Source organism: Chinchilla lanigera, unplaced genomic scaffold (assembly GCF_000276665.1).
Source record: "Chinchilla lanigera isolate Chin_1 unplaced genomic scaffold, ChiLan1.0 scaffold00013, whole genome shotgun sequence".
In the NCBI taxonomy this organism is placed as follows: domain Eukaryota; kingdom Metazoa; phylum Chordata; class Mammalia; order Rodentia; family Chinchillidae; genus Chinchilla; species Chinchilla lanigera.
Window position 1 is genome coordinate 18,520,466 of NW_004955414.1, and position 14,157 is coordinate 18,534,622.

The window sequence follows — 14,157 nt, forward strand, 5'->3', positions numbered from 1 at the left end:
ATAGGCATAAAGATAGACATATACAGACTAATGAAAGAAAATTGAGAATCTCAAAATAAACTGAAACATTTATAGACAGTTGTTTTTCAGCAGAGATGCCATGACCATTAGGAAAAGAATAATATATTTAACAAAATGTTCTGGGACAAGTGAAGATCCAAATGCAAAAGAATGGAGTTGCATTAAATTGAACCCCCTACGTCATAAAAAATTAACTCAAAATGGATTAGTAATCTAAGTATAAAAGAATAACAGTCTTTATTATCTTGGATTTGGCAGTGTATTCTTAGATTTGACATCAAAAGCATGGCTACAAAAGAAAGATAATTAGACTTAACAAATACAGAATTTTTTTTGAGACAGGGTCTTGCAGGGTAATTCAGGCTGCGTTGAATTCACTATCTAGGCTGGCCTCAAGCTGATAGCAGTCCTTCTGCCTCACCCTTCCAAGTGCAGGATTATGGGTAAGCACTACCACACTTGACTCAAATTAAGAACTTTTATGTATGAAGGATGTTAATGAAGGAAAAAACAGTGCAGAATATAGGAGAAAATATTTGCCCATCTGATCTTTACATTTATCTCGTAAGGATTTAATAGCCAGAATATAATGAACTCTTACAACACCACAACAAAAAGACCAACAACCCAGTTTTAAAATGGGCAAAAGACCCATATTTCTCCGAGAAAATACATAAATGGTCGATAAGCACGTGAAAAAATGTTCAGCAGACATTGGTCTTTGATTAAGGAAATGTAACTCAAAACCAGAAGGAGATAGTACTATTTACCCACTAAGATAGCATTAGTAATTAAAGAAAGAGCAGAAAGTAACAAATGTTGAGAATTTGGAGAACTCAGAAGCCTCATACATTGTTGGTGGGAATGTAATAGAGCAGCTACTGTGGAAAATAGTTTGTCTGTCTCTCAAAAAGTTAAACAAAAAGCTACCATATGACTCAACTTCAGCTCCTAAGTATGCACCCAAGAATACTGAAAACATGTCTTAAAACACAAATGTGTACACAGATGTTCATAGTAGCATTAGTCATAGTAGCCAAAAAGTAGAAAATAATTTACATCAACTGATGATTAAATAAATACAGTATAATAAAAGAGTAGATTCATACAGTATGTCTTAAATATTTGTCACAGACGCAGACAAGTATACTATACCTTAAAGAGGAGGGGTTTATTTTGGCTCAGTTCAGATGTTTCAGTCTGAGTTTGGCAGGCTTACACATAGGACGGCATGGTGGAGGGGCATGGGTGGAGGAAAGCTGCTCCATCATGGCGGCCAAGAAACAGAGAAATACAAAGCCAGGAAGGGGGATATACCCTTCTAGGTCACACTCCCAGGAACCCACTTCCTGCAAAGAGGCCCCATCTCCTAACAGAAAGCTATACCACCCCCATAATTGAATCACCTTCCAGAAGTCCTGTCAGTGAGTGTATGAGGCTTTTGGGGGGCATTCATAATCTAAACCATAACATTCCACCTCTGGCTCCCAGAAGACTCACGTGCATCTCTTTAAGCAAAATGTACTAGTGCATCTCTAAGAATCCCCAAGTCTTAACAAGTCCAACATTGCTGAAAAGTCCAAGTCCAAAGTCTCCTCTGAGACTTAGGGCAAACTCTTAGCTGTGAGGCCCTGTAAAAATCAAAAAGAATGTTAAATACTGTCAACATAACAGTGTTACAGAATAAATATTCCCATTCCAAGGGATAGAAAGGAATGGGACCAAAGCAAGATCAAAATCTGCAAGGCGAGCATTAAATCCTGTAATTTGGTGTTTAGCACCTGGGGCAAAGGTGTGAACTCCAAAAAGTTTGGGCAGCCCCACCAGTATAGCATGGCCACTTTCTGCTGTCTTGGAGTGGCTTTGCTCACTGCCTGTGACTTTTCTCAGACATTCCATGTTGCTGGCTTCTTCAACTTTCTGGGGTCTTCACTACTCTTCCAGTTTCTCTCTTACAGACCCATGGCACATAGCTCATTCTGGCATCCTAGACCTTCTTCCAAAACAAAAGTGAAATGGTCCCTGATTCCACAGCTCTTCATACTAATAAAACCAGGACCTCATGGATGGGGCCAAGGTGTCCTGCAAACTCAAGTAGTAGCTGGGCTTCCTAAAATCTTGGCTGTAGAAGCCTCTGCCTGGATGGCTAGGCTCCAGTAAACGCTTTCCTAAGTGACCCTGAATGAGCTATGTGCTGTGCATCTGTCTTCTCAAAGTCTTTCACTTGGACATTTGGGCCTGTGATGGGTGGGGTCTTGCAGGTAGGGTCTTGCACATTCCTGGGATGCCCTCAAGGTATCCTTCCAGTTCAGAAAGTTAATTTGTTTTGATTTGGGGGAAGGTTGCTGCATTTGAGCATGTATGAGGAAGATGACCACGGTTGTGTTTGACCCTCAGTGTAGAGTTTGTGAATTGAAGCAAAGTTTTGTCAAATGTTTTTCTCTGAGAACCAAATTGTTTGACAACAGAAGTGCTTGTGAACCTAGGTATTACTGAACTTGGCTTCATTATAATGATAATCTTTTTAGCAACCAAGCTTTCCTCTACTCCAAATTTACAGACACTTTCTCCTTGTAAAACTGAGTATTCTTAAAGGGGATTTTTGCTCCTGTTCTCAGTGTAAATCTTGCTGAAAGTAACGAGCAGTACCCATGCTACAGCCTGAATGTAGGACTGCTTTGAAATTTCCTCTTTGCCAGATTAATTAGTCCAACAGCCCTTAATTTGAGTCTCCTGAAAAGTCCTAAGACATGAACAAAATGAGGACAGTATTTCTACCAGAGCATAAAACACATGGCCTGGAGTCCAGCTGCCAGTGGTGACCATGTTCTTAAGTGAAAACTCCTAAGCCTGCATTTCTTTGAGCATTATGGTCTTGTGAGCTCTGATCAGAATATCCCATCAAAGCTGGACTAAGGCATTCTTGAGTTTCTCTAGCTTGCATCTCCAAACCTTTATAAAGTCCCCCTGTGAATCACAAAGGCTTGATTCAATTACCTTCCAAAAGCCCCACCTGTGACCACATGAGGCCTTTGGAGGATGTTCGCAATCCAAACCATAACACAGTGGAATATTACTCTCTCATGTAAAGAAAGGAACTGCTGGTACATTATATAATATACATTTCACAGAATTAAAAAATATAAATAGCCATTAACATAAAGAAGTTGTTGGATGAATTGCACCCCCCAAAAATTCATATATTTAGGTCCTAACCCCTAATACCTCACATTGTAACTATATTGGAGATAGATCCCTTTTAAGAGGTATGGTAAAATGAAGTCATGAGGATGGCTCCTAATCCACTCTGACTTATGTCCTTATAAAAACTGGAAAGGAAGACAGAAGCAAGCACACAGAGAAGACTATATGAAGGTATTAGAGAAAGATGGTCAACTGCAAGCCATAGAGAATGGCCCTGGGAAGAAACCAAACCTGCCAACACCTTGATACTGGAATTCTGTCTTCCAGACAGTCTAGAAACGCTTCTGATATTTAAGCACACAGTCTCTGGTACTTTGTTATAGCATCCCTAACTACCTAATACAGATGCTTTTCCTCACTAATAATCAAGAAATGGAAATCAAGATCACCAGGAGATTCCATTTACATACCAAAAATAAAGACAGAGCCAGGTGTAGTAGCCCATGCTTGTAAACCCAGCTACTCTGGAGGCTGAGGTAGGAGGCTGAACTACTCAGGGAGGAGTGCAAGTATGACGCCAACCTGAGCAATTTAACCAGACCCTGTTGCAAATTAAAAACAAAAAAATTAAAAAGGGTTAGGGATGTAGCTCAGTGCTCCCTGAGTTCAATCCCCATGAAATGGATGGGTGAGTAGGTAGGTGGTTGGATAGATAGGACTGAGAAAATGGATGTTTATAAGAATATGGATTAATGAAAACTTGTACACTACCCTATGGAGTACAAATTGGTACATCCAATTTGAAAACATTTGGACACAAAGGAGTGTTGTTATAGTTCAGTTAAGTATCCTCATTGTGGTCATGGTTACATGAAACTAAAATATGATAAAAGTATTTTTATACTCACAACACCCAAATGACGCATATATAGTTGGTAAAATCTAAAGAAACTTTATGGTTTGTACCAGTGTTGATTTGTTGTTTGTCATTGTATTAAAATTATGCAAAATGTTGACATTAGGAGGTGAACAGGACCTCTTTGCAATTTTTTTTTCCATTTCCTTGTCTGAAAGTCTAAATCTAAGTGTCAGTAAGCTGTACTCCCTCCACATGCTCTAGGGGAAAATTAGTTTTTTGCCTCTTCCAGCTTCTGAGTTCTCTGTATCTTGGCCAGGTGAACACTCAGAATACTGCCTCAGTGGTCACATTGTCCTCCCCCTTTGTCTATGCTCTCTTTTGAGACTGTTATAAAGACAATTATCATTGGTTGTAGGGTCCATCTGCATAATCTAGAATGATCTGATCTCAAAATCTTTAACCTAATCACATCTGCAAAGAAACTTTATCCAAGTGAGGTACCATGTATAGGTTTCAGGAATTAAGACATGGGTATATATTTTGAGGGACTACTATCCAGCTCTACAGCTGTTAATGTCATAAAAAAAAAGCAAGCCTCCTCATGAAAACAAACAAAAACCAAGCTTGACCAAAACAAACTTACTCCTAGTAAGCGTACAGATTAAAATACCAGTTTAAAGAAATACATTGCAACAAGGATGCAGTCAACAAAATTAAGACTGAAAAACTGCAGAACAAAAACCTAGTTTCTTCAGCAGTTAAATTACAAGAGGGGGAAAAAGAAGGAGGAAGAAATTTATGGTATATGAAAAGAAACCTAAGCAACATCTAGTTGCATTCTAGGACTTTATTGGATCCTGATTTAAGAAATGATTTCCTTAAAAGAAGGAAGAGGGAAATTTGAATGTTAATTGGTTGTTTTGTAAATATTTGTAAATTTTAATACAAATACATTTTCTTAAAAGAGCCTTACTCATTTAGATATCTTACTAAAATATTCATGGTTGAGATGGTACATCTGGAACTTTAATAGAGTTGGGGTAGAAGTAGTAGGTAGGTTTATTGATGAAACAAAATCAGCCATGAGATGTTTTTGGAAATTAAGTGATGAGTACATGAGAATACATCATATTGTCTCTTCTACTTTCATATATGTTTGAAATTTTCCCTAAGAAAAAGTTTAAAATTTTGAAGGTTGTCCTCCCTCATTGGTTTGGTTTGGTTTTGTTTTGTGACAGGGTCTCACTATGTAGTTCAATTCAGGCTGATCTTGTACTCACTATGTAGCCCAGGCTGGCCTCAAATTTGTGGCAGTCCTCCTGCCTTGACCTCCCGAGTGGTGGGATTATAAGTGTGCATCACCAAACCCAGCCCCAAATTTGTTAATGCTTGAGAGTAAGTTTGGCAATAGAAGGATGACCCACATACCTTTTCTACATGGTGATTAATGAGGCTCTGATAGTTGGATTATAAGCTTTAGTTTTTCTGGCTTGAAACTAGAGTCCAGGAAAAGTGCAAAAACACCTTTATTTATTTATTTTTTTATTTTTTTATTTTAAAGATAAAAGGAGGGAAACATTAACAGACATACAACATTTTACAACATATCACAAGCACAATACAGACAATACAGAGTTACAAACAAAGTGGTAGGGAATTAACAATGGTGGTTGTATTACATATTGATATCTTCAAAGTGGCTTCTCATGAAAACAGATATAGACATGCAATACTGGTCAACCAAAGACTCATTGACAGTTTCTTTCAGCATAGAAATAGAAGACAGAAGAACAACCATGTTATCTATCCTGTATATACATGCATACAAAATTTCTCCTTCTTTCCCTTCTCTTTTCCCACATCCCAGAAGCCCTTTACTCTTCAGTGGTTTCCTATCATTTCACAGTGTCTATCATACCTCCGAGTTTAAATTTACTCTTTCAAGTTTTACACTAGTGACACAATGCGGTGCTTGCACATGTATGTTTGATTTATTTCACTTATGAGTATGGTCTCTAGTTGTGACCATTTAAATATAAAGGCCTCGAGTTTATCTTTCTTTACAGCTGAGTAATATTCCATTATATAAAAGTACCATAATTTTCTTATCCAATCCTCGGTGGATGGACATTTGGGTTGCTTCCACATTTTAGCAATTACAAATTGTGCTGCTATGAACATAGGTGCACATATATCACTGTGATATGATGTTTTTAGATCTTCTGGGAAAATACCCAGCAGGGGGATAGCTGGGTTGAATGGGACCTCTAAACCTAGTTTTCGGAGGAATCTCCAAACTGATTTCCACAGTGGTTTCACCAGTCTGCATTCCCACCAGCAGTGGAGAAGGGTTCCTATTTCTCCACAGCCTTGCCAGCATTTGTTATTGGTTGATTTCTTAATGCTAGCCATTCTTACTGGGGTAAGGTGGAATCTTAGTGTTGTTTTAATTTGCATTTCTCGAATGACTAATGATGTTGAACATTTTCTCATATATTTATTTGCCGTTTGTATCTCCTTGTCTGAGAAATGTGTGTTCATCTCAGCTGCCCATTTTTGGATTGGGTCTTTGAATTTGGAGGGGCTGAAATTTTTTAATTCTTTATATGTTCTAGATAGAAGTCCTTTGTCTGAGGTACATGCACATCTAAGGAAATCACCAGCAGAGTCAAAAGAAAACCCACAAAGTTGGAAAAAACACCTTTATTTATTCAGTGTGCCTTCCTAACTAAATTCTCTTAAAATTCTTCTCCCCATCTTACCCTTTGGTCTGAATTAGATATCATCCTCTTGTCTTCTCCCTGTGCCCTCCACGTTCTTCCATAGTATATTTTAATTGTGTAGCCTATTTGCTCTTCCCCGTTTCCACATTATAAAATTACTTCAAAAATACTAACATTGTTTGCTTGTTTTATTCACCTATACATTCCTTCTCACCCCTGCACTTTACATTGGACCTAGGAAGCTCTTTCAATAAATGGTTGGTTGAGTGAGGGGGAGGGAAGCAGTAGAGAACTGGGATTGCACTGGTAAATAAAATGGAAAATACACCTCCTACTTGATCCTTTCCTCAAGTAATCCGTTTTGGATTACCAAGGTAAAGCTACAGAGCTACTTTGAACTTTTTTCTTCTGCCATTTTCTGGCAGAGCTGCTAGTGAGCTATGATTTACTGCAAATGAAAGATAACAGCTCAATAGAACATAGGTTTCTGCACATCATATATTGCTGATTTTCACTCTTTTCTGGGTTATATAATGCAGTGTATTCTTGTTCAAATGGTTACTTACCTATGGTGTTTATTTTACTCCTGTCTGTGTATCATAATTTTCTACATATGTTCCTTTCTAGTCTGTCTTCTTGTTATGCTTTAAGATAGTGATTGCAACAGGGCGCTCTTGAAAAGATGCCAAGAAATACTCTAAAAATACAATTTTCTGCTAGGAATAGGATTACCTGGTAGTTTTCTACTGGATGGCAACCTCCAGGAAACAAGACTTTAAGAGGCTCATAAAACCTTAGAGCTACGAGAAACCAAAGAATAATGTGTTTCTATTCACATACATGTAAGCCCTTATAAAAGATAGCTTTTTGTATCTTTATGTTGTTTTAAAATATTGTCTATTGTCTGGTCTCCAAATCTGGGCGTGTTTCTAAACCAGTACTTTGCAAATCTAGATTTTTGAGAAAATAGGACACATAACTAATAAATCTTACCTTAAATGAAAAAATATATAATATCAATTCTTTTTTACCATATAGTATTGAATGGTTTCTCATTTGTGTAGAAAAGAGCTGATACATCTTAAACTTTAGGTTTTAATTACTGGACTTCTTAACCTTTTTAAAGACTTAAAGGTGTCTTTTTCTCTTTAGGTGGTACGGGACTATAATCTTCAGCTGTTTTTACAAGAGAATGCCGTATTTCACAAACCTCAGCCCTTCCAGTTCCAGCCCTGTGACAGTGATACTGTAAGAGAATTCCGGATTCTCATCTCCTTTGTTGTTGACTTGTGCTTGTTTGTGCTCAAATAGCTTATCCTCAGAATAGACAGGAAAAGCTGAGTCTTGTGAATTTTATAAGAAACTGTGAAGATGTGGAGAAACCATGATGTTTCTTCTTTCTAAAATGTAGCTAACACACCTGGTATCATTATGCTGACCGATTTCTACTGCTTGAGGTTAAATCCCAAGACAAGTTCAGTGAAGACACTGAGGGAGGAAGAAAAAATATTCAACAAATGTAGTCAAATATAAAGTATGACACTTACCCATTAAATTCTTAATGTTACACCCTTCTTAAGAAACCAATGGTTAAATTTTAACCAAAACAGAATTAATAAATGGAATAATAAATATATACATGGAGATATTTTGGTTGGCTTTATAAAAATTATAGACCTTTGGTAATCCCTTTTGGCTTGTAGAATGTTAAAGTATTAACATAAACCCAAAATTGTCAATTTTAAAAGAGCAGAAATTAATCATTTTTTGAGTTTGAGAAGTATTTGTCATTGTTTTTCTTAAAAGCCAAATTATTAATTTAATAATATGAAAAGTAAAATTTAATGTCTTCAAAATGAGAAAGCAGATGTTGGCATAGTAGCACATTCAGTATAGACAAGCCAAGAGGAAAGTCAAATTATACTTATAAGGTCTTTTGTTAAATTTAGGTAGAATCAGGAAGGGTATTATATAGTTCCAGGGTTTAATGGCATCCACTTAGTAGAAATATATTTGCTGGAGGTACCTCATTACTTTTCTTACATTTTAAGTAGTCTTATGTTTATATAAAGAAATGTAGGAAATTAGTATTTCCTTCTACTTGATAATCTTTGTTCTTTATATTAGTGATGTTTTTTACTAATCAGCTTTTACTTAATGGCTCAATGACATTGTCCTAAAATTTGACTTTTGTAAAGACTGGGATGAAGGATGAGGAGCTAGCTCAGTGGCACAACACCTGCCTGGCAAGTGCCACATCCTGAGTTCGAGTCCCAGTACCAAAAAGAAAAAAAAAAATAAGATTGGGGTGAAATAGAGTATGAGAAGATATAGGGCATGACAAGTTTATCAGGCTTAATTTAAAATTGTGATTAATTTGAGATTATTTTATCTTTGCCCATTTGCCTAAGAAAAGTCAGAGTGACAGCAACTCTTCATCTCACTTTTCCAAAACCCGACTGTGCTAAGCCCTAAGTCCTTCTTTGTTTCCTAAAATTGCTCAATGTTCTTAGCTGTTGTGTCCCTAAATTTTGCCTTAAAATTCTAACTCTGTGCTATTTTCTGTCCTGTGCAATCTTTACTGGGCAGAGTTTAAAAGCTGCCCAACTGGTGGATACTGAGCTCTCCCCTGTCAGTGCTCTGAGAATGACCATAGCTGAGGTATATGGGGCTGTGGGTCAAGGGTTGGAGGGATGTGATGTGTGGGTTTGCATGTTAATGAAGGGTGGGACCTGGTGTTGGGATGCAACTTGTATGTATGTATACAGGGGCACTGATTGCATTAGCCTTTTTCTTCTGTTTTTCCCGTATAATTTAGGAATTTCCTTTACTGTATACAGCAAAGAGATTTGAGCTTCTTAATTTTCATTGTTTCTGAATCACTTTAGCTTTCCTCAACAGGGGTGGTAGGAGAACCTGTAGAGTTCATCTTACCTTTATTAAAGGGAAAACAGTAGCTTAATGAGGAAAACAGACTTGGTCATAATAATATTGTGAATGAATGACACATACAGCTTTTATGAAAGTATTCAAGATTGTTGACCAGGCATGGTGGCACATGCCTGTAATCCCAACACTCTGGAGGCTGAAGCAAGAGGATCACCATGAGTTTGAGGCCAGCCTGGGTTATATAAGGGAGTTAAGGCCAGGCTGTACTACATAGTGAGACTCTTACCTCAAAAGAAAAAAACAAAACATTTTTTTTCAAGATTGTCAGCCACTAAAATCTTTAGGATTTTAAAATATTAACTATAAAGTATTTTGTGTGTAGTTTTTGTTGTGTTATAAATTAAATATTCTCATTGCCCACAAAAAAATGAATTCCCAATTTTTTTCCCCTTAGTCCTGAAGATCAAACCTAAGACCTTGTGCATGCTAAGCACTCTCAGCCTTTACTCTCTCGTTGTATCATTCTGGTGGTTGTGAGATATTTCATGGTGGTTTTAATTTATATTGACCTAATGACTAATACTGTTGACCCTATTTATGACCTTATTAGGCATATATCTACTTGGAGAAAATGTCTATTCAAATACTTTATCATTTTTTTATTGGGTTGCTATCCTCTTGTTAAGAGTTACATTTTGAAGATAATTGAAGTTTACTCTGCAGAGATTGAGAAACAATATGCCAGGTAGTAAAAGCAACAATTGAAAATAATAAAAGTAATAGGTGGTATTCACTGAACATTTATTTTATGCTGTGTTTTTCTAATTGCATTGTTATATTAACTCACTTAATCCTCATGATAATCCTAGATTGTAGGTGCTATTTTTAATCCCTGTTTTATAATTGAGGAAATTTGTTCAAGGTCACTCAACTATTATGTATTAAAGCTAGAAAAGTTTGAAAGTGCATAAGCTGCTCCTGAGATGGCAAGTAGTCTTGAGATGATGGAGGAAAAGCTGAACAGTACCACAGATGTGGGTTGCAACCAGATTTTATGGAGGGAGTTTTGTATCTAGTACAGTAGATGAAGAACTGTGGAATATTTTCAGATAAGACAGTAGTATGATGAAATTCATTATGGAGGCAGGACAGTATTGCTCCATAATTTTATAATTTGATTTAGGAATTTTAATCTCTACAATTTGATTTAAATTTAGGGAAGATATATTTAGGAAAGTCATAAAAATTTTAAAGTATGTACTGTTGATAAAATGTAACTCATACTTTCTGCTGAAGGCTTTGGGGTTGGTTTTGTAGTTTTGGTTGTTTGGGTTTTTTGAGACCATGTCTCACTGCGTAGTTCAGGCTGGCCTTGAACTTACTATGTAGCCCAGGCTGGCCTCAAATTCACAACAATCTTCCTGCCTCAGCCTCCCAAGTGAATGTACCACCACACCTGGCTAAGATTTTCATATGTTGTCTTAAAATTTAAAGCATAAAAAAACTTTTCATAGAATCTATTTCATACTGCAACATTTTCCTGCAAAAGACTGGAATAGCCAACAAAAAGCAGTCAAATGTTAATAGAAGAATTTAATTAAGGATTGCCTTTATTGCTCTGCCCTTGCTTATCTTTTATTTCCTCTGATAAATTTTCATTTTATGTTATTTTGGCATATGATTGTTTTGACTTACTGTTTTGACTTTAGAATGATATATCAAAGGAACTGACCAGAATAGTTTTATAAAATGACACTTCTATCTATTCTCCTCAACCATAAGCTGGGAGACTTTATGGTACTGTGTTAACCAGAAGATGATTACAAGTGACAGTGACTAAGAGCAAGTTTGTCTGATGTAGTAAGTTAGTAGCTTTCAAATGGTTAATATTAAAAGATTTTCTTGTTTATATTTCTGTATAGAATTATTGATTTTTAAGGTATCCTTTCTTTGTTTCTTCCTATTATCATTTCTCAGATGATACCAAGTCAAAAATCCTTCTAAAATAATTAAAGTACTCATTAATTGCTGAAATGAGGTTTTATTCATGCATATGGAATGTACTCTTAAACACCCTCCCAAAAGGATATTCTGTGAAGGGGAACTGACAAATACATTTATTAATATCTCAGAGTAGGAAGGTCATTCCTCTGTCACACAGTCATACTGGTGTTACATATTCATATAGGTATTGTACAAGGAAAATTCATGTGCTTCAGTGTCCAAAACTGTTTAATTTTTCTAATTCATCTTCTTTTTGTATAAAGTGACTGCCTTATTGGGTATAAAAATGAAGTATTGAACTTAATGCCTTGCATATATTAGCAGGTATAAAATAAATGTTCACTGCCTATTTTTGTAGGGCTTCTTTTTTATGTATCTTTATATAAAATAAGCATTTTTCCTTTTTATTTTAGGTTTTGCTTCTACCTGCTGCAGGAAATACCTAAATATCAGATATAGAAAACACATACTGCTCACAAGTCCCTTGGGATGTTTCCTGTTATTCTTCACAAAATAGAGCTCATCAATCACTTTCTTAGCATTTTTTAAGCCTAAAAATCAATCTATATGGAACAAATAGTAGCTAATCTCTGACAATTACTGTCCATTCTTAGAACTTTGCACTTTATAGCACCTCTGTGCATCTCAGTGTACTTTCCTTCCATTTCCAGAACTAGTTATAAATGTCCCTAGGGACATTTCCTCACATCCTGTGAAAAAGCACAAGGTCATCAAGGATGGGAAATAAATACAGAAAAAAACACATTTATAAAATTAGATAAGTATAGTATGATCTTTACAGGAAGGAAAAACAACTTTCCCTAAGTTTCCTGGTGGGAATAAGAGAACCCTTTCCTCTTTATCTTCCTTGAATTTTAAATAACAGACTATCATAGATGATGTTAGTAAATAGATAACATTAACTTTCTGATACATATTTTTCTTGGCCACTATTTCTGATATTTAACTCTTCCTTCTATAGATTAATAGATTAAGTAAAATGTCCACTTGCTTTAGGATTTTTGCATATTTAAGGTTTGCATGTTTAAGATTTACTTAAATGGAATATTTTATGTATCTATTAAGAACAAATATTAGCAAAAACTGTCCTTGTTTATAAGAGACTCTAAAGGGTTAATATACCATGCAGAAATTATACTCAAAAATTCTCACCAATATGGATAACTTTTTCCACTTCTAGACATTTTGGGTTGTGCATAGCACTATCTCATAAACTTGGAAGATGATGATAGAGAACCTGTGGGAAATCCTCCTGCTGGGTAAATAGGTATCATCCTTTTGTGCATATGTTGGGTGCAGTATCCAAAAGTTAAAGGCTTTGACTAAAAACATGAATTCTGCTTTGTAGAATCAGTATTGTTGACAAAGGGGTTATCCTTGTTTCTTCAGCTTTCAGAATGGGCTCATTTTTCTTAGGAAGCCTATGAAAATAGGAAGCCAGATGTATAGAAAGCCGTCTATACAACAGGACCCCTTCTGTGAGCATACAGTGGTATCTAAGGCTTTGCGCAGACACCTTGGTGATGTACAGATGCACAGGATGTTTGCTTGGGATTTGGGATTATAGCTCTTAAAGGAAAGCTGTTGAAGGAAATGCCAAAATAAAAGATACTCTACATGAAGTTGTTCATCTAGCTATACCTCTCTGCTAGAGAATAGCAGACACAAACGTGGTGGGGGCAGTGGTGGCAGCTGCTGCTGCTGGTGCTGCTGCTATCGGTGGTGGTGATAATGGTGTTATATTGGGCAGATGTCATTTTTGTGTTAGTACTCAGGGACATATTTTTTTCTTAGATTTGGCTTTTGGCCTCCCAAAGACAAGGGAGTAGTGCTCCTTTAGCAGAGATACACTGTATAGTATATCCTTTTATCAGAGATTGTCTAGAGGTTTCCAAAGATTGCCCCAAGGCTCAAACAACCCAGTTCTCCAATTTACTCCCCTGAGAGACTAGGCGCACAACTCAGTCATCTGGAAGAATTCTGCTTCTCTCCCAAGTGAAGGTGCTGCTAGCCTAGCATAGTTGGAATAAGTTCAGTCATGCTTCTTAAGAGGCACTGTATCACTCCTCTCCAAGGTATGTCATATGTTTTAAATAGATGACTTCAGGGTCTATAATCTCTTAATAAAATTATTTAGGCCAAATGTATTTCAAAATTGAGAATTTTTCAGATTTTACAAAAGTGATGCATATACCACATATTGCATTATACCATGAGCAGGGCATGGAAAAGCACCCTATAATCAAACAGCTGTTTTGCAGAAAAGTATTTGAATATTCATATTAAGTGAATTAAATAAAGACTATAAATAACATCTCATTAGTTCAAGTCAAATTTTGCTTAAAATAAATTTTTTACCTCCAAACTTACCCAAAGTGCCTTGTGATTTTCAGAACCCTTTTTGAATTTCAGAATTGTAGGATTGTGCACCTGTACAAACATGAGTGTTTGGAATGTAATAATTTACAAAGATCCAAATTTTTAAATTTTTTCCCC

General features: G+C 36.2%; 1 protein-coding gene across 1 annotated transcript in view; it reads left to right on the top strand.

Annotated features, from left to right (window-relative positions):
• The window catches only part of Fchsd2 (FCH and double SH3 domains 2), a 253,844-nt gene that overhangs the window by 176,634 nt on the left and 63,053 nt on the right, over window positions 1-14,157 (top strand). Inside the window, exon 10 of the mRNA XM_005379965.2 lies at window positions 7,900-7,995. Within this exon, the coding sequence (XP_005380022.1) occupies window positions 7,900-7,995 (96 nt within the window). The remainder of the gene's footprint in view (window positions 1-7,899; window positions 7,996-14,157) is intronic.